The sequence below is a fragment of the Chlorocebus sabaeus genome, chromosome 14 (genome assembly GCF_047675955.1).
Source record: "Chlorocebus sabaeus isolate Y175 chromosome 14, mChlSab1.0.hap1, whole genome shotgun sequence".
In the NCBI taxonomy this organism is placed as follows: domain Eukaryota; kingdom Metazoa; phylum Chordata; class Mammalia; order Primates; family Cercopithecidae; genus Chlorocebus; species Chlorocebus sabaeus.
Window position 1 is genome coordinate 68,146,214 of NC_132917.1, and position 17,933 is coordinate 68,164,146.

Consider the following 17,933-nt stretch of genomic DNA (forward strand, 5'->3'; position numbering starts at 1 on the left):
CCCTTCACATAAACATATTTTACAGCTGCAATTATTTAACATTATGTGTTACAGAATTGTATATATTGTCTAACTACATCGTTACAATTTTGTCACAATGTTATACAATTGTATATATTGTCTAACTACATATTCATTGTTACCATTTTGTCACAGTTATACAATTGTATATATTGTCTACATATTGTTACAATTTTGTCACAATGTTATATAATTGTACATATTGTCTAACTACACATTCATTGTTACAATTTTGTCACAGTGTTATACAATTGTATATGTTGTCTAACTACACATTCATTGTTACGATTTTGTCACAGTGTTATACAATTGTATATGTTGTCTGCACATTCATTGTTACAATTTTGTCACAGTGTTATACAATTGTATATGTTGTCTAACTACACATTCATTGTTACAATTTTGTCCTTGTTTTTTGAGGCGGGATCACTCTGTGGGCCAGGCTGGAATACAGTGGTTTGATCATAGCTCACTGCAGCCTTGAATGCCTGGGCTAGAGCAACCCTCCCACCTCAGTCTCTGGAGAAGCTGAGACTACAGGAATATGTCACCACGCCTGGCTTTTTTTTTTGGTTTTTTTTTGTTTTTTTTTTTTTTTTGTAGAAATAGGATTTTGCTATATTGCTCAGGCTAGTCTTGAACTCCTGGCCACATACAATCCTCTTGCCTTATCCTCCCAAAGTGGTAGAATTACAGGTGTGAGTCACCGTGCCTGACCTAATTGTTCCAATTTTAATGATGACATATGACTCTATCATGATGTATCATGACAATTAGACTACTCCCCAGATATTAGATATGTCAGTTGCTCTCTAGCAAAAAGTGCTTTAATAAATAATTTTTTATATATGTCTACTTTAATAGGAGTGGAATTATTTGGTCAAAAGAAATGAATATTGCTCTTCCCATATATGGCCATTTTGGTCCTTTTAAAGTGTACAAACCGTTTTACAATGTTGACAGCAAAGGCGGCATTGTTTAGAAAAATGATACCATTGGGCCAGGCATGGTGGCTCGCCCCTGCAATCCCAGCACTTTGGGAGGCCGAGGCTGGAGGATTGCTTGAGCCCAGTAGTTTGAGATGAGCCTGGGCAACATAGTGAGACTCCATTTCTACAAAAATTTAAAAAATTGGCTTGGCCTGGTGGCATGTGGCTGTAGTCCCAACTATTCAGGAGGCTGAGAGGCAGGAAGGTCTCTCGAGCCCAGGAGTTTGAGGTTACAGTGATCTGTGATCATGCCACTGCACTCTAGCCTGGGTTACAGAGTGAGATTCTGTCTCTTATTTAAAAAAAAAAGAAAAAAAAAAAAAGATGCCATTGGGAATTACTTTTAAAAAATAGATTTCCTAGTTTACTTTTCACTACCATTGACAAGAATGCACATTTCTACATTTTAATTTAGTTTCTTCTTCTGGAAAATGTTTTGTCAATATTTCTGTTGAAGATTGGTGTTTTTAAAATATCACAGACTCTTCAAGAAGTGTCATATTTCTCACTATTGTTTTATTTTCACTTTACACTGTGTAGAGACATAATTTTTCTTTATGATTTCTATTTAAAAATCAAGTGTTAATTTTTCTAGTCAATTTTGATTTTTCCATTATTTTAGATTTTATAATTTAACTTTCCCACTTTATTTAACCTTGATTTATATATTTATACCTATATATCATTTTACAAAGAATTTAAGATGGTGTTTAGCATTTTACATAAAATGAAAAAATACACATGATAGTCTGAAATATAAGCATATTAAACATAATGCTTGATTTGAGCTTAGATTTGATGCTGGGCTGTCTGGTTACTGGTGCAAAAATTTAAAAAACACATATGGTCAATTATCAGTGATTTTAAAGTTTTTTTTTTGTTTTATTTTGTTTTGAAACAGGGTCTTGCTTTGTTGCCCAGGCTGGAGTGCAGTGGCGTGATCTCAACTCACTGCAAGCTCCGCCTCCCAGGTTCACGCCATTCTCCTGCCTCAGGCTCCCGAGTAGCTGGGACTACAGGCGCCCGCCACCTCCCCCGGCTAGTTTTTTTTGTGTTTTTAGTAGAGACGGGGTTTCACCGTGTTAGCCAGGATGGTCTCGATCTCCTGACCTCGTGATCCGCCCGCCTCAGCCTCCCAAAGTGCCGGGATTACAGGCGGGAGCCACCGCGCCTGGCCGATTTTGAAGTTTTTGCAGAACTTTTTTCTACCCAATAAGGCAGCACATGACCAGATGAACAAGAGAGATGCCTGCCCTCTCCCCACCCCTTTCAGTGAGCACTGAAATATCTCAGGTGGACCCAGACTTCAGAAAACAGTCTGAAAAAGAATGAGTTAAAACATCTCGGCCGGGCGCGGTGGCTCAAGCCTGTAATCCCAGCACTTCGTGAGGCCGAGACGGGCGGATCACGAGGTCAGGAGATCGAGACCATACTGGCTAACACGGTGAAACCCTGTCTCTACTAAAAATACAAAAAAAACCAGCCGGGGGAGGTGGCGGGCGCCTGTAGTCCCAGCTACTCGAGAGGCTGAGGCAGGAGAATGGCGTAAACCCGGGAGGCGGAGCTTGCAGTGAGCCGAGATCAGGCCACTGCACTCCAGCCCGGGCAACAGAGCCAGACTCCCTCTCAAAAAAAAAAAAAAAAAAAAAAAAAAAAAAAAAAAAAAAAAATCTCATTAGAAGGGAGAGAAATATTCTGTTTCCCAGAAGAAAAAAAAGTTAAAAAGCTTTTCTAGCTCTAATTTGTAACAAAATAAAACAAAAATGAAAACACTCCACATGGAACATTTAGGGCATTTAGCTATGAGCTGTTTTTACACACAGCTGTTCCTTAGAGCAAACTTTCGTAACTTTTGGAAGCCCAATGTCAGTGTGCAACTCAGTTAAAGTGCTTCTAAACTTGTTTAAGGGTGTGGTTTTTGATAGATTAACTGGTTTATCAGTAGCATCTAATATTTCTAGAGATCTGAAAATACATTTTGAAATTCTGTAGAAATGGATGTTTTCCTCAAAAAAAAAAAAAAACATAATAGTCACTCAATAAAACCCCCAAAAGGCAAAAGTCATGGGCTAAATTGAGAGCAAGACATTCTTTCTAAATATCTTTACTTTTGGTCCTGACTTTTATGGGAAATTTCTGTCAGACTTTCAAGTAACAGTTAAGTCCTGTGGTATGTAAATTGTTTCAGAGCATAAGCTATAAAAAATATTCCTAATTCACTTTGCAAAACTATTAACCCTAATACTAAAATTTAAGACTGCAAAGGCCTTCTAATTGTTCTTTGCTTTTCTGTCTCCCCTTCTAATCTAAGCACTGGCCGCTAGAGTGTTTTTAAAGGTGCCTATCTTATCACATTACCATGAAGGGGTACTACACAACCCCTTGAAAGCCTGGCAGGAGAAAATGACAGCCCTATCTGTTGGAAGTGGCAGAAGACAGCATCAGGACTGGCAGAGAAGCTGGAAATAACCTAGAAAATCCTGGCAGAAAGATCTGCAGAAGGAATAGAACCTCAAATCTGACTATAAAGTCTGCTGTAATTCCTAGCTAACTGCATATGAAGGATAGTGGGAGAGGGACACCCTACAGGGGCCACTGAAAAAGCAGACAAACCAGCAAAGAGTCAATCCTTAAAAGATAAAGTTGTGCTAAGATTAATAGTTGCTATGTATGTATGTATGTATGTATGTATGTATGTATGTATTTTCAGTGCATTCCCTAACCTCAGAAGTAGGTGTCAGAGTAAAGAGTTTTGGATTGGCTGGGCATGGTGGCTCACTCCTGTGATCCCAGCACTTTGGGAGGCCGAGGCAGGTGGATCACTTGAGGTCAGGAGTTCAAGACCAGCCTGGCCAACATGGTGAAACCCCGTCTCTACTAAAAATACAAAAATTAGCCGAGCGTGATGGCGTGCGCCTGTAGTCCCAGCTAGTCTGGTGGCTGAGGCAGGAGAATCGCTTGAACCCTGGAGGTGGAGGTTGCAGTGAGCCGAGATCATGTTACTGCACTCCATCCTGGGAGACAAAAGTGAAACTTCGTCTCAAACAAAACAGTTTTGGATTGACAGAGCAGCTGGAGAAATAGGGGAACCTCAGGGTGGGTATGTTAAAAAATCTCAGTATAAGCTGTCCAGTTCCTTGGCTGACTGCTAAGCTCCATGGACACAAAAGGAGACCAGGCTAAAAAAGCAGCAACTGGAAGTTGTAAAAACTGAGCAAAGAGATCAGCTGCTGCAAACTGCTGGAAGACAGAATTTGAAGTTTGAGTACAGGAATGTTTACTGCCAGCTAGAGTACAAAAAAACCCAGTAATACCCAGAAGAATAAAGCAGAAACTAGAGTTGGTAATAAACTATCCACAATGTTAAGTTTGTAGCCAAAAATTACCAGACATGTAATGAAACATAAAAGTGTGACCCATATTCAAGAAAAAAAAAGTCAGACTATAGTAATTTATTCTAACTACAGACAGGTGTTGGATTTATTAAATAATTCAAACCAGCAATTACAAATGTGCTCAGATAAATTAAGGAAAACATGGTCTCAATTAGCCAACATAAGGAATCTTGAGAAACTGAAACTACAAAAAAGACAAATGAAAAGAGCCAAAAAATATAATGGAATTTAGAAGATAAGCACAAGACTAGAAATAGAAGAATCAGTGAACTTAAGGATACATCAGTGGAAATGATCTAATCTGAAAATCCATTAAAAAAAGAAAGAAAATTGAACGTGTCCTCAAAGACTTATGGGACAATATCAAGCTTTTCAACATATGTTTAGTTGGGGTCCTACAAAGAAAGGAGAGAATTAAGTATTTAAAAAGTGTTTAACAAAACAATGGTTAATAATGCTCCAATTTTGGTGAAAACATTAACCTCTAAATTCAAGAAATTCAATGATCCCCAATGGGGAGAAAAACCACTTAAGTGCATCAAAACCAAACTACTGACAAGCAGAACTCTATGAAGGGATCATTTTACTGTATATGTATTATACTTAAGTTAAAATATTTCAAAACAAACAAGGAAAGGGAATAAATATAGGATTAGAAAACAATGAAGTAGAAAAACAGAGTGAAGCATGTAAAAAAAAAAAAAAAGCTAGGATTTTGAAAAGGCCAATAAAACTGAAATCTCTAGCTACACTAATCAGAGGGAAAGAAAATAAAAATTTTGAATATCAAGAATGAAAGAGCAGACAGGGTGTGGCAGCTCTTGCCTGTAATCTGAGCCCTTTGGGAGGGCAAGGCAGGAGGATCACCTGAGGTCTGGAGTTCGAGACCAGCCTGGCCAACATGGCAAAACCCTATCTCTACTAAAAATACAAAAAATTAGCCAGGCATGGTGGTGCACACCTGTAATCCCAGCTACTTGGGAGGCTGAGGCATGAGAATCACTTGAATCTGGGAGGCAGAGGTTGCAGTAAGCCGGGATTGTTGCCACTGCACTCCAGCCTGGGAGGCAGAGTGAGACTCCATCTCCAGAAAAAAAAAAAAAAAAAAGAATGAAAGAGTAAAAGAGTAGACATTATTAAAGATCCTAAGACATTAAAGATTGGCGGAGATTATAAACAATTTTATGGCAATAAAGTTGACAATTTAATTGAAATAAATGACTTCAAAGACTAATTACAAAAACTCAGGAAATAAAACCTGAATAGCCCAATATCTATTGAGAAAATTGGATTTGTAATAAAAAATATTCAAATAAAGTATAATCTGTGCCTTCACTGGTGAATTCTATCTGACATTAAGAAAAATACCAATTCTATATAAACTCTTCCAGAAAGCAGAAGAGTGAACACTTTCCAAATCATTTTATGTAGCCAGCATTACTCTGACAGCCAAAACGAGACAAAGGCATTATAAGAAAAGAAAACCATAGACCAATATCCCCCCGGAAACATAGATGGCAAAAATCCTTAACAAAATATTAATGAATCAAATCCAGCTATACATACCGAGAATAAACCATGACCAGTGGTATTTAACCTGGGAATTCAAGGTTATTTTAACATTGAAAAAGCAATGTAATCTACCATAAATAAAATAAAACGCCTTATGATCATTTCAAAAGATACAGAAAAACTATTTGAAAACATGTTATAATACATTCATGATTAAAAAAAAAAAAAAAAAAAACTCAGTAAACCAGGAATAGAAGAGAACTTCCTCAACCTGATAAAAAGATTTACAATAAAGAACCCTACAGCTACTATATTTTGTGTTGAAAAACAGAATGCTTTCTCCCTCAGACTGAGGGACAAGAATGTCCACTCTCACCATTTCTATTTAGCAGCAAACTGCTAAGGTCCTAGTCATTGCAATCAGGCCATAAATAAAAGGAATACAGATTGGAAAGAAAAGAGAAACTATTTACAGATGACATGATAGTATATTTTAAAAATCCTAAGGATCTTCCAAAAACAGCTATTAGGATTAGTAAGTGAGATTAGCTAAGTCTCAGGATCCAACACCAATATACAAAAAAATCTATTTTATTTCCATATACCAGCAAAGATTCCACTTACAGAATTCAAAAATTTGAAATAATAAATTTTACAAAATATATATAAAGTCTGTAGAGGAAATACTGTAATATATTGTGGAGAAAATTAAAGATGACCTGAGAGATATTTCATGTTCATGGTATAGAAAACTCTATATTAAGATGTCAAATATCTTTAAGTTGACCTATAGATTTAATGGAAACTCTATATCCCAATTTTTGGAGGAACTGACAAGCTCCATTCTAAAATCTACATAAAACACAAAGGACCTAGAATAAACAAAATAGCTTTGAATAAACAAAGCTGGAAGGTTTATGCTACCTGTTTTAAGGACTACAATATAGATCAAACAAGATTGTTTTGGGTCTTCTATGTCTTTTGCATTTCCAAATTTAAAAAACTGACATACATTGAGTGTGTAAAGCAACTAGAATTCTCATACACTGCTGGTGGATATATGAAATGGTACAACCGTCTGGCTATTTCTTACACAGATAAACACATACTTACCATGTGATTTAGCAACTGTCCTCTTAGGTATTTACTCAAGAGAAATGAAAATGTGTTCACACTGAGACTTACACTCAAATGTTCACAGCAGCTTTACTCATAATAGCAAAAGCTGAAAACAACCCAGATGTCCATTTAATGGTAAAGGGAGAAATTATGGTATATCCACACAATATAATGTACTACCCAGCAATAAAATGAACCAACTACTGATACATGCAACATAGGTGAATCTCAACATTATACTAAGTGAAAGAAATCAAACAGCACTGTTCTATTTACATGAAATTCTTAAATAGTTAAAACTAATATTGAGACAGCAAGTTCAGGATAGGCTAGGTTGGGGAGGAATTAACTGTAAATAATTTTCAGGGTAACAGAAGTGTTCTGTAGCTTTACTGGGGTGGTGATTATATAGTAGCATCTACTTGTCAAAACCTATGTAACTGTAAAGTTGGTGCATTTTATGTTAATCATATTTCAAAGTTAATTTCAAAAACTTCAGTGAATCTCTATTAGTCATTAGGATAAATCCAGTAGCAAGAAGGTTCTATAACATCTAACCCCTACATACCTCTCTGGCTTTATCTTGTATCGTCTCTGCCTCACTCCATGCCAGCCATGTTGGGCTTCTCATCCATTAGAACACATATGCTGTCTCCAGCTCTTGACTTTTGCAACTACTCTTTCCTCAAACGCTCTTTCTTTCCCCAACTCTTGTTCATCCTTGATTTATTCCTCATGAAAACCACCCCCCAAATCTTGGACTAGGATAAGACCCTTGGTATATACTTAACAGCACTACTTTTTCACTATACTTTTCATATTGGCAATTATTTGCCTTATTATTGATAATCATGTATAAAGTGTGTTTCCACCCTCTAGATCAGAAGCTCTATGAAACCCGGGTTATCTATTTTGTTCACCACTCTTCTGAGTCCCTGATATACAGGAAATCCTCAAATCTTTGCTGATAAAGCAAGCAAATTAAAAAAATCTAAAAATTCTAAATAAAAGAGCCTATATAATTTAACAATATATTAACAATACATGTTTAAGTAGGGCTTATTGTAAGAAATAAAGTTTAGTATTTGGAAGTGTATTTCTTTATGTAATTCATCAAATATATCAAATAAGATAAATTATCTCCAACTACTGCTAGTAGCAGTAGTTGACTGCTACTAAGTCAATATTATTCTAAAAACATTAGACAATGCAATACAAATAGTAAGTGAACATGTCAAGATTTCAAATTAACAGTAAGTAAAAATCAAAGTATTTCAATCAGATTAAAAATATGTAAAAATGACAAACTATAACTAGTGCAGAAAGAAATGGATACTTGAATACAGATGATAGGAGTGTAAATTGCCTAGCTTTTCTAGAGGTCAGTGAGGCAGTCTTTTGTTGTTGTTGTTGTTGTTGTTGAGACGGAGTCTCGCTCTGTCGCCCAGGCTGGAGTGCAGTGGCCGGATCTCAGCTCACTGCAAGCTCTGCCTCCCGGGTTTACACCATTCTCCTGCCTCAGCCTCCCAAGTAGCTGGGACTACAGGTGCCCGCCACCTCGCCCGGCTAGTTTTTTGTATTTTTTTAGTAGAGACGGGGTTTCACTGTGTTAGCCAGGATGGTCTTGATCTCCTGACCTCGTGATCCGCCCGTCTCGGCCTCCCAAAGTGCTGGGATTACAGGCTTGAGCCACCACGCCCGGCCAAGGCAGTCTTATAAAATGCCTTAACATGCACATTTCTTCTAGGAATCAAGAAAACATTAGACAATCGTACAGTACTGAGTGATTTTAATGTGGTTTTCTTTATAATACTGAAAAATAGAAATCATCAGCAATAAGTGGCTGAGGATAATCTGATATATTCATAAAATACAATACCCATACAGACTTTAAAATGACATTCCATATATATATGGGCATATATTTGACATTGACAGATGTATACAAGTAGAAAAAAAGTATATATATGGAATGACACTCAAATATACATATTTAGTGACAGGGTGTTACTCGTGTCACCCAGGCTGGAGTGCAGTGGTATGATCATAGCTCACTGCAGCCTCAACCTCCTGGATTCAAGTGATTCTCCTGCCTCAGCCTCCCAAGTTGCTGGCACTACAGGTGTAGTATCACCACACCCAGTTAATTTAAAAAATTTTTTTTTAGACACAGGGTCCCATTATGTTGCCCAGGCTCACACATATATATTCAAAGACATAGAAACAACTTTCTAAGAACATTTATTGACATGTTAACAACATTTCTCCCTTGCAGGAATTATACATTTCCCTCATTTTTGTATTTTTCTCTGTTGAAGGTTGATAGAACAACAGAGCACTTTCTAAAAATAGTTCAAACATCGGATGCAAAGGGATGAGCTGCTAGGTTATTTCCTTAGGTGACTGTTGTGGTTGTTAAAAGTATACTGGGGACTGTGAACACTTTAAGGTTCTAAAGGTTAGACAGGCGTTTCTCGAAGTGCATTCCCACACCATCCTCTTCAGGATCTGGTATGCTAAGAGTTTCTTTGTTCCCACCCTAGCTGTATTGAGCTAAGATCAATGGAGAGGGAACCTAGGACTGGAATTTTAAACAAATGCCCAAGGAGATTCTTATGCAGAGTGATATTCCAGAACCCCTGTGATGCTGCCTATAAAGCTACAGGGCAGACAGTTGAAAGTTGCTCTTGCAGAGGGAAAAGGCTGCCCAGTTTGCAAGCAGCAGTTTAGGTGAACTTTCCTTTCCCTGTGCTTTGGCAAGCTTGCTTCATCACCTATTTATGATGTTTGCACATATAGTTATATCTATATCTTGTCTCTATCCTTTCTACCAGTTTGTTTTATCTTACTTGGGGCCATATTACCAGGGTATATCATTTTATTATATATGATATCTGATAGGATTATCACGTGGCTATCACAAGGATATCACATAGGATTATCAGATATCATATATAATAGGTATATTATTATAATATAGGTATATATATTATATAGGTGTATATATAATAGGTGTATATTATATATAATAGGTGTATTATATTATATATTATATAGAAGAGGTGTGTTATTTCCCATGACACTTTTTTTTGGCTCCTCCATTTAGCTTTAAGTAGTAAAGTGTCATTCAAATCAGCTTTTTCATAACCAGAAAATTGTGACCTAACTGGAATCAGAAACTTTTCACAGCCAATTATCTAAACCAGTTCTGATGTGGACAATAACTGGGAAAATGGCAGTGTAGGTACTGTCTCTTCCAGAACCATCTGCTTCTACTTATGGTATCTTTTCAGCAGCTACAGGGTCAGTCTGTCATGCAAAAGAGCATTAATTAAGCAGTTCTCTCTCCAGCAGATACTTGAAGGAAATTCACAACTCAATTTCCACAGCAATTGGCTCCCAATACACCTTTTCTTAGAGAGAGATAGTGACCATTTTATTTTCTGTGGTTTCCATTTTCTATGGCACCATACTCCTACACCCCCAAGTGGGCCTTACCGGCATGGTGATCTGGATGGGTTGCCGTTCTCCACTCTTGGTCGGGGTCACACCTTCTGTGTCATATGTGCCCGTATAAACAACTCTGTCCCCATCAGGCTCTTTTGACTTCAGTTCCAGTGGGACAAGCACACCGCCAATGGAAATATTCCTGCAATAGACTTGAGTTGACCACATATGGTTGAAATTAGCCTATGCACCCTGTCCTGTTCTGGACCAAAACTCTAGGCGGGAAACTTACAGGGTTTAGCTAAGGGGACACTGTGGTGTGGGAGAAAGTTCTGAAAGTTCAGGAGGCAGTGCTTCTCCTCTTTAGTTAGGAATTAAAAACCAACCTATATCACCAGCCCCAGACATTAGGATTCAGTTGGCCTGAGATGAAGTTTGTACACTGTTAAATTTATTTTAAGGTTATCTAGGTGATCTTTTTTTTTTTTTTTTTTTTTTTTTTTTTTTTGTTGAGACAGAGTCTGGCTTTGTCGCCCAGACTGGAGTGCAGTGGCCGGATCTCAGCTCACTGCAAGCTCTGCCTCCCGGGTTCATGCCATTCTCCTGCCTCAGCCTCCCGAGTAGCTGGGACTACAGGCGCCCGCCACCTCGCCCAGCTAGGTTTTTGTATTCTTTAGTAGAGACGGGGTTTCACCGTGTTAGCCAGGATGGTCTCGATCTCCTGACCTTGTGATCCGCCTGTCTCGGCCTCCCAAAGTGCTGGGATTACAGGCTTGAGCCACCGCGCCCGGCTAGGTGATCTTAATATGCAGGTACGATTGAGAATACTGAACTCGTCCTCTAATATATATATTTTTCTCCTGTTCCAACAACCAGGGGTCCTATGATTTGGAATACCTCAAGCCTTCTACACCATCAGAAATTCTCACTGGCATCATTCCTTTGTGTTAGGATAATGGTTCTCAAAGCTAAGTCCCTGGACCAGCAGTATCAGCATCACCTGCAGACCTTAGAAAATAAATTCTTAGGCCCTACCATAGACTGAACTAGCAACTCTGGGGAGAGCTCCAGCATCTGTGTTTTAACAAGCCCTTCAGGTGATTCTGATGTGTACTCAGGTTTGAGAACCACTGGGTTACAGTTGAAAAATCCTTGATAACATTAAAATGTAACCAGAAAAAATAGTTTTGTTCCTAACAAATTAACTTTTAGATTAGTTTGAACACTAGAGGAATACTCTGGAAAAAAATGGAACATAGAACAGATAACTCCGGGGATAAGGTTGGCAGGAAAGAAGGGAAAGGAAAAGCCTGGATTATATCTAGGTGCACAACACCTGGAAATGTGAGACTAAAGGGTGCATGGAGCTGTGGGGGATGCTGACAAATAGATAGACCAGGAGTACCAGAAACCATCCAGATTTGGTTCTAGGTCCTTGCACCTTGGAAGACTCATACAAGTTTATTGAATTAAAACGTAAGCTATAAGTAGTGTCTGATGAATTCAAAGTCCTTCCACCCCTCAATAATGCCCACCATGTAGTAGATACAATAAATGCTGGTTTATTTTCTCTCTGCAGACTAGACTTTTTGGTAGACAGAAGCGAGAGGTAAAGGGCTCCACCCGCAGTTCTTCCCGGTAGGCTACTGCATGCTCCCACACACTTTCCCGCCAGAGGTCTACTGGGTGCATCATCCAGTGGTCGCTGGGAGGAGATCACCCCCGCCATGGATAAACCAAAAAAACATCCTCTTGCTGTGAGGATGTTGCTAATCCCAGGCACCATCACCAGGCTGAACAGACAACTCAGGAGAAAAAGAAAAGCTTGCTTACGGCATGGAAAACCGTGAAACTAGGCCAGAGAAGGGGCTGCCGCTCTCATACTAGTGCCTGCTTCTCCACCCCAGGGTCCCAGCCTCAGAATGGCGAAGGGAGTAGGGAGCATCCCTCAGGGAGCCCCAGTAACCATCCCTCCCCTGCCTTTCCACCTCATTCCTCCTTTCTCCCTCCTTCAGCCTTGCGGGCAGACCCGGTGGGCCGCCTGGACGGCGCAGGGGGGCTGGGATTGCTGTAGGTGAACCCTGCGGACGTCTCCCATCTGCTCCACCCCGACCGCCTGCGGTTCCGCGCCCAAGGCTGGACAGAAGGCAGGAAAATTTTATAAGAAACAGACAAGCAAAAACCCTGGCTTCTTGTCGCTGATTTTAAAGAACTCATTGAGGTCACCGCGATAGGTGGAGGGAAGCGAGAATGCAGGACTACAAGCCGAAGGGAAGGAAGGGGACGAAGGCGGACAGGGAGTGACCTCTTCCCCCAACCCCCGGGCCCGCTGGGCGCGGAGCGAGGCCAGAGGCCCCTGAGAGGCTCGGGCTGTCCCGGTGGCCTCGGTCCTCCGTCTGTACCCCATGGGGGACCCTGCCGCCACCAGGTGCCCCGCACTCACTCGACCTGCAGCGTGCTGGGCTTAATCTTCACCTCAACCTTGTAGGAGGAGCCGGTGAGCAGCTTGATGGTGCGGTTCTGGCCGAAGCGCTGCCCGTCCACCTTGTAAAAGACCGGGCCGTCATTGGGCTGGATGCGCAGCGCGATGGAGAGGCGCACGAGGCCCGGCAGGTCCCCCATGTCTGGGCGAGGGTCTGGCGCGGCGGCTCCGGGGGGCGGAGGACAGCGCGGGCTGCGGCCGAGTGGCTGGAGCGCGAGGGGCGGAGAGGAAGCGCGGGGAGGGTGAGGGAGGTGGTGGAGCTGAGGCTGCCGCTAGGAATCCGCGCCGTCCCCGCCGTCCGCCCAGGCTTTTGAGGAGCAACTCCTTAGGCTGTGGCCCCCCTCCCCACTTGGCGAGGAAGTGGGCCCAAGAGACTGCTCCAAGGCCGCGCGATTCCCCATCCCCCGCTCCCGTGCGGCGCCCTCCGCGCACCCGAGGGCTCGCTTCGGCCCGCAGGCCGCCGCGCAGATCCGCGCAGCTGGGGGCGAGGGAGTTGATCCTGTTTACGCACCACAATCCCCTTCAGCTGGGGAAGCGGTCATTTAGGCTCCTCCTAGAACAGCCCGGGGCGGAAGGAGGAGAGGCTTGGGAGGCACTGGGAAGGCGCTGGGGTTAAGCGACCACTATGGCAAGGAGCGAGACCCCCGGAATCTGGATACCTCCTCGGCCAACTACGTGAGGTGGACACCGCTGCTCGCGGATCCGGCGCCAGCTAGGCGGGAGGAGGCTGAAGGGGGAAAGGGAGACGGGAAGGGGGACAGGAAATCGCTAGCTGGTGATTTAAATTTCAGGAAATACGAGTCTTTCCAAAGCTTAGGAGAAATGGCCGAGGAAAGGCGCAATTCCACGTGATGGAGCCACACTGGATTAGGAATGGATACAAGAGAAAGAAAATAACCATATTGAAGGAGCTACATCTTCTTGTGGGTGTGCATTTCCATTATACGTATGCTCGTCTCAAAAATGACATACATAAATATGTGCAATGAATTACATATATTTACACAGATTTTGAAGGGTGAGCTGTTAACCCTGTAAAAGGCAACTGGCATGAGCCTAAGGCATTCTGGTGACCAAATGGTGGGAGGGGTCAAAGGATTATTGGCAGGGCGCCCTATGCGACACCGCAGAGTTTAGATTTTCATATTAAGCGTGATTAGACAGTTTTTGTTGCAGAGGTCGGTTGACAGCTGACTTTTGGAAGCGAGGGGAGACTCAAGGTATGAGGACTGTGCTGGGAATGGCTTCTCAGAGCAGAGAGAGCACCTGCTTCAGCACCACCCAAGTGGATAGTACCAGAGCCGGGGAGCACACCTGGGAAATGAAGTGGTCTAGTGAGAACAAATGGGTAGGGATGGTTTGCTTGGCAGTTTTTGTTTACCTAAGTTAGACTGCTTTTTTTAAAAAAAATAAGCTATATGTATTATATATATGTAATATGGGTGTTTATTGCAACATTGGTTGCAAAAATAAAAATAAAACCTAAATCAAATGCTAACCAATAAATAAATGACTGAATAAATTCTTATACACCCATACTATAGAACGTTACACAACTATCAAAATAATGAAATATAGGTTGCATTGGCAAACACGTATGCAAAAACTGTTAATGATAAAAGTGGGGTGGCTAGGAAACAGCCTGAGAGCGAGCATTTTGTCTGTTCCTGTTTCCCCAGCATTCCCAGAACAGTTCCTGACACATAGTAGGTGCTCCAGAAATAGTTGCCGAATTGACTTATGGTTGTCGTCTTAATCATGTCCATATGTAAATTCTTTCATATCTTTAAAATTAATTAGATCCTTGTGATTTACCTGGAATGATGAAAAGAAATCTAATTGCAAGTAGCATCTCTAGTGTTTTAGAACAATGAACATTTTAAAAGAATATAAATGTATGTGTTTTTATTAGCACTTTTAAAAGAATGAGAGGGTTACACAGTAAGCTTAATATTGGTTATTCTGGTGTATAAGTAGTGGAAAGCGGGTATCTTTTTGGGGTCATTTAAAAGCCTTTTTGGAAATTTTGCCTTTTTTCCTCAACATTTTGTTTAGTAACCCCACAATCTCAAGCCAACTTCCACCTGTGTATCAAAAAGAGCAGTGGACTTGGAGGATGATGGCTCCATTTTAAAACCTGGTTCTAAGGCCGGCATGGTGGATCATGCCTGGAATCCCAGAACTTTGGGAGGCCAAGGCGGGCGGATCATTTGAGGCCAGGAGTTCAAGACCAGTCTGGCCAAAATGGCGAAGCCTGTCTCTACTAAAAATACAAAAAGTTAGCCAGGCATGCTGGCGCATGCCTGTAGTCCAAACTACTTGGGAGGCTGAGGCATGAGAAGCACTTGAGCCTGGGAGGCAGAGCTTGCAGTGAGCCAAGATCATGCCACTGCACTCTAGCCTGGGTGACAAAGTGAGACTCTGTCTCAAAAACAAAAGAAAACAAAACAAAACAAAACAAAACAAAACAGAAAAACAGAAAATCCCTGGTTCTAGCCTGGCTGGGTAGTGCACTCTTGTAGTCCCCACTACTTGGGAGGCCAAGGTGGAAAGATCACTTAAGCCCATGAGTTTGAGGCCAGTCTGGGCAACATAGTAAGACTGCCATCTCATGAATAAATAAAATATAAAAATAAAAAAAACCCTAACTCTGCCACTTCTTAGTTTCTTTATGCAAATAACTTAACATCTTTATGTTTCAATTTTCATCCTTTGTAAAATGAGGATTAAAATACTTCCTTCTCAACACTGTGAGAATTAAATGAGGAAATGCTTATAGGATATGAGGATAACGCTGGGCAATATCCATTAGGAATAACATTTTCAGGACCATACAATGTAACGTCTTAAAACGAAATTAATACATGTAAAAGTAATTGGAAAATTTGTCATCACTGATACATATGTGCAAAGAATATGAATATGGAGTCTGATGGACCTGTGTTTGTGTTGCCAGATTACAAGCTGAGTGACCTTGAGCAAAGCTGCTTTAGCTCTTGTAGCCGCAGTTTTTTAATTTGTAAAATGATGATGGTGACATAGATGATGTTCATAGAACCGAATGAAATTGTGTAAAACATGTAAGAGTATCAGGCCCATATAGACACTCAATACATTGTAACTATTTTTATTTAAAAATATACTTACTGAATATATCACAACTTTTAGTTTAGATTTAGGTTTGTTACTGGGGTGCATTGCATGATGCTAAGGTTTGGAGCAGAAATGATCCCATTACCCAAGCACTGAGCATAGTTCCCCATAGTTAGTTTTTCAACCCTTGCCCCTCTTCCTCCCTCCCCAGCTAGAAGTCCTCAGTGTCTATTGTCACCTGTGGAATAAGGACTTACTAGCCGGGGAGGGAGGGAGAGGGGTAAGGGTTGAAAAACTGTTTTATGTCCATGGGTACCCAATGGTTAGCACCCACTAAAAATGAGAACGTGCAGTATTTGGTTTTTTTCTTCCTGCATTAATTCATTTCTTGCTATATATTTTTAAGGTAGCTAGTGCTTTCAATCTTATTGTAGATTTGTTAGTTATTACCTCAGATTGGACCTTTAACATTGTCTGTCTAATGGACAATGCTTATTATCATTCTTTTGAAAATTGTGAAATTGAGCCCAAGTGAACGATGGACTTAGTTGTCATTCAGAGGAATCACAAGCTATGGTTGAAACGATTCTCCTGCCTCAGCCTCCCGACTGCTTCTGTTCCCCCATAATGCCTATGTTGAAAACGAATCCACAAAGCAATAGTCTTAAGAAGTGGGTTCTTTTGGATGTGGTTAGGTCATAAGGGCTCTTCTGCCCACATGAATGGGATTCGTACCCTTGTAAACGAGGCTTCAGGGAGCTCGTTTGCCCCCTTCTACCCTGTATGGATGCAGTGGGAAGCTGCCATCTATAAAGCAGACAGTGAGCCCTCACCAGATACCAAATTTGCTGGTGCCTAGACCTTGGACTTCCAAACCTCCAGCATTGTAAGCAATAAATTTCTGTTGTTTATAAATGATCCAGGCTAAGTTATTTTGTTATAACAGCATGAACAGGCTAAGACATTGTGCTAACAACTGTTCCACATTTCACTGTTCCAGTCTTTGCTGAATTCATATTGTAGAGTTCAAAAACAGCATTGTGACACAGGACATAGCTGTGTGCAAGTATATGAAAATACAGTAGTTAAGAGTGCTGGGACTGGATTGTACACATATGTATACACACAATTATGTCATGTGTCATAATGTGTCCTGGGCTTGGGTTACACACACACACACACACACATATATACAATATAATACCAGCACATTTAACAATGTATTTTCCTTTTATTCATGTTTGTTTTCAGGTACAGTTTAACATCTGCAGAAGTTATTTCTTATTTTTATTTTTGAATTAGTGTCAACGATTTATGATGTGCTTGACTCCTTCCCTTTGCCTACCTCAGAATGTCTTCGCATTAGAGATCTTAACTGGTACACTTTACATTTTATTTTATTTTATTTTATTTTTGAGATAGAATCTAGCTCTGTCACCCAGGTTGGAGTGCAGTGGTGTGATCTTGGTTCACTGCAACCTCCACCTCCCAGGTTCAAGCAATTCTTATGCTTCAGCCTTCTGAGTAGCTGGGATTATAGGCATGTGCCACCACACCCGGCTAATTTTTTTTTTTTTTGTAGTTTTCAAAGCAGAGACAGGGTTTCACTATATTGGTCAGGCTGGTCTTGAACTCCTGACTCAAGTGATCCACCTGCCTCAGCCTTCCAACATGTTGGGATTGCAGGTATGAGCCACCGTGCCCAGCCAGGTACACTTTACATTTATCTCAGGGCTTCCTTTCTGGTTAGATTTAATATACACAAAGACAAAGCCATCCTCCTGGACCAATTCTGAAGAACCTAGGTCCTCCCTTAGGCCCCCCCCAAAGGATTCTGTAGCCATGGCAATGAGCAATAGGCCTCATTTGTCTGCT

At 40.8% G+C, this 17,933-nt stretch overlaps 1 protein-coding gene across 6 annotated transcripts in view; it reads right to left on the reverse strand.

Annotated features, from left to right (window-relative positions):
- The window catches only part of CNRIP1 (cannabinoid receptor interacting protein 1), a 33,029-nt gene extending 18,876 nt beyond the window's left edge, over positions 1–14,153 (reverse strand). The window contains exons 1-3 of one of the 6 annotated variants that reach the window (XM_007970403.3): positions 13,477–13,750; positions 12,927–13,171; positions 10,535–10,685 (exon numbers count right to left, since the gene is read on the reverse strand). In XM_007970403.3, coding sequence (XP_007968594.2) covers positions 10,535–10,685; positions 12,927–13,105 — 330 coding nt within the window. In that variant the 5' untranslated portion in view covers positions 13,106–13,171; positions 13,477–13,750. Of the gene's footprint in view, positions 1–10,534; positions 10,686–12,926 lie in introns of all 6 variants that reach the window. The other 5 variants (XM_007970402.3, XM_007970404.3, XM_038007038.2 and 2 more) reach the window with 5 other exon arrangements.
- Between the last annotated feature and the right edge of the window lie 3,780 nt (positions 14,154–17,933).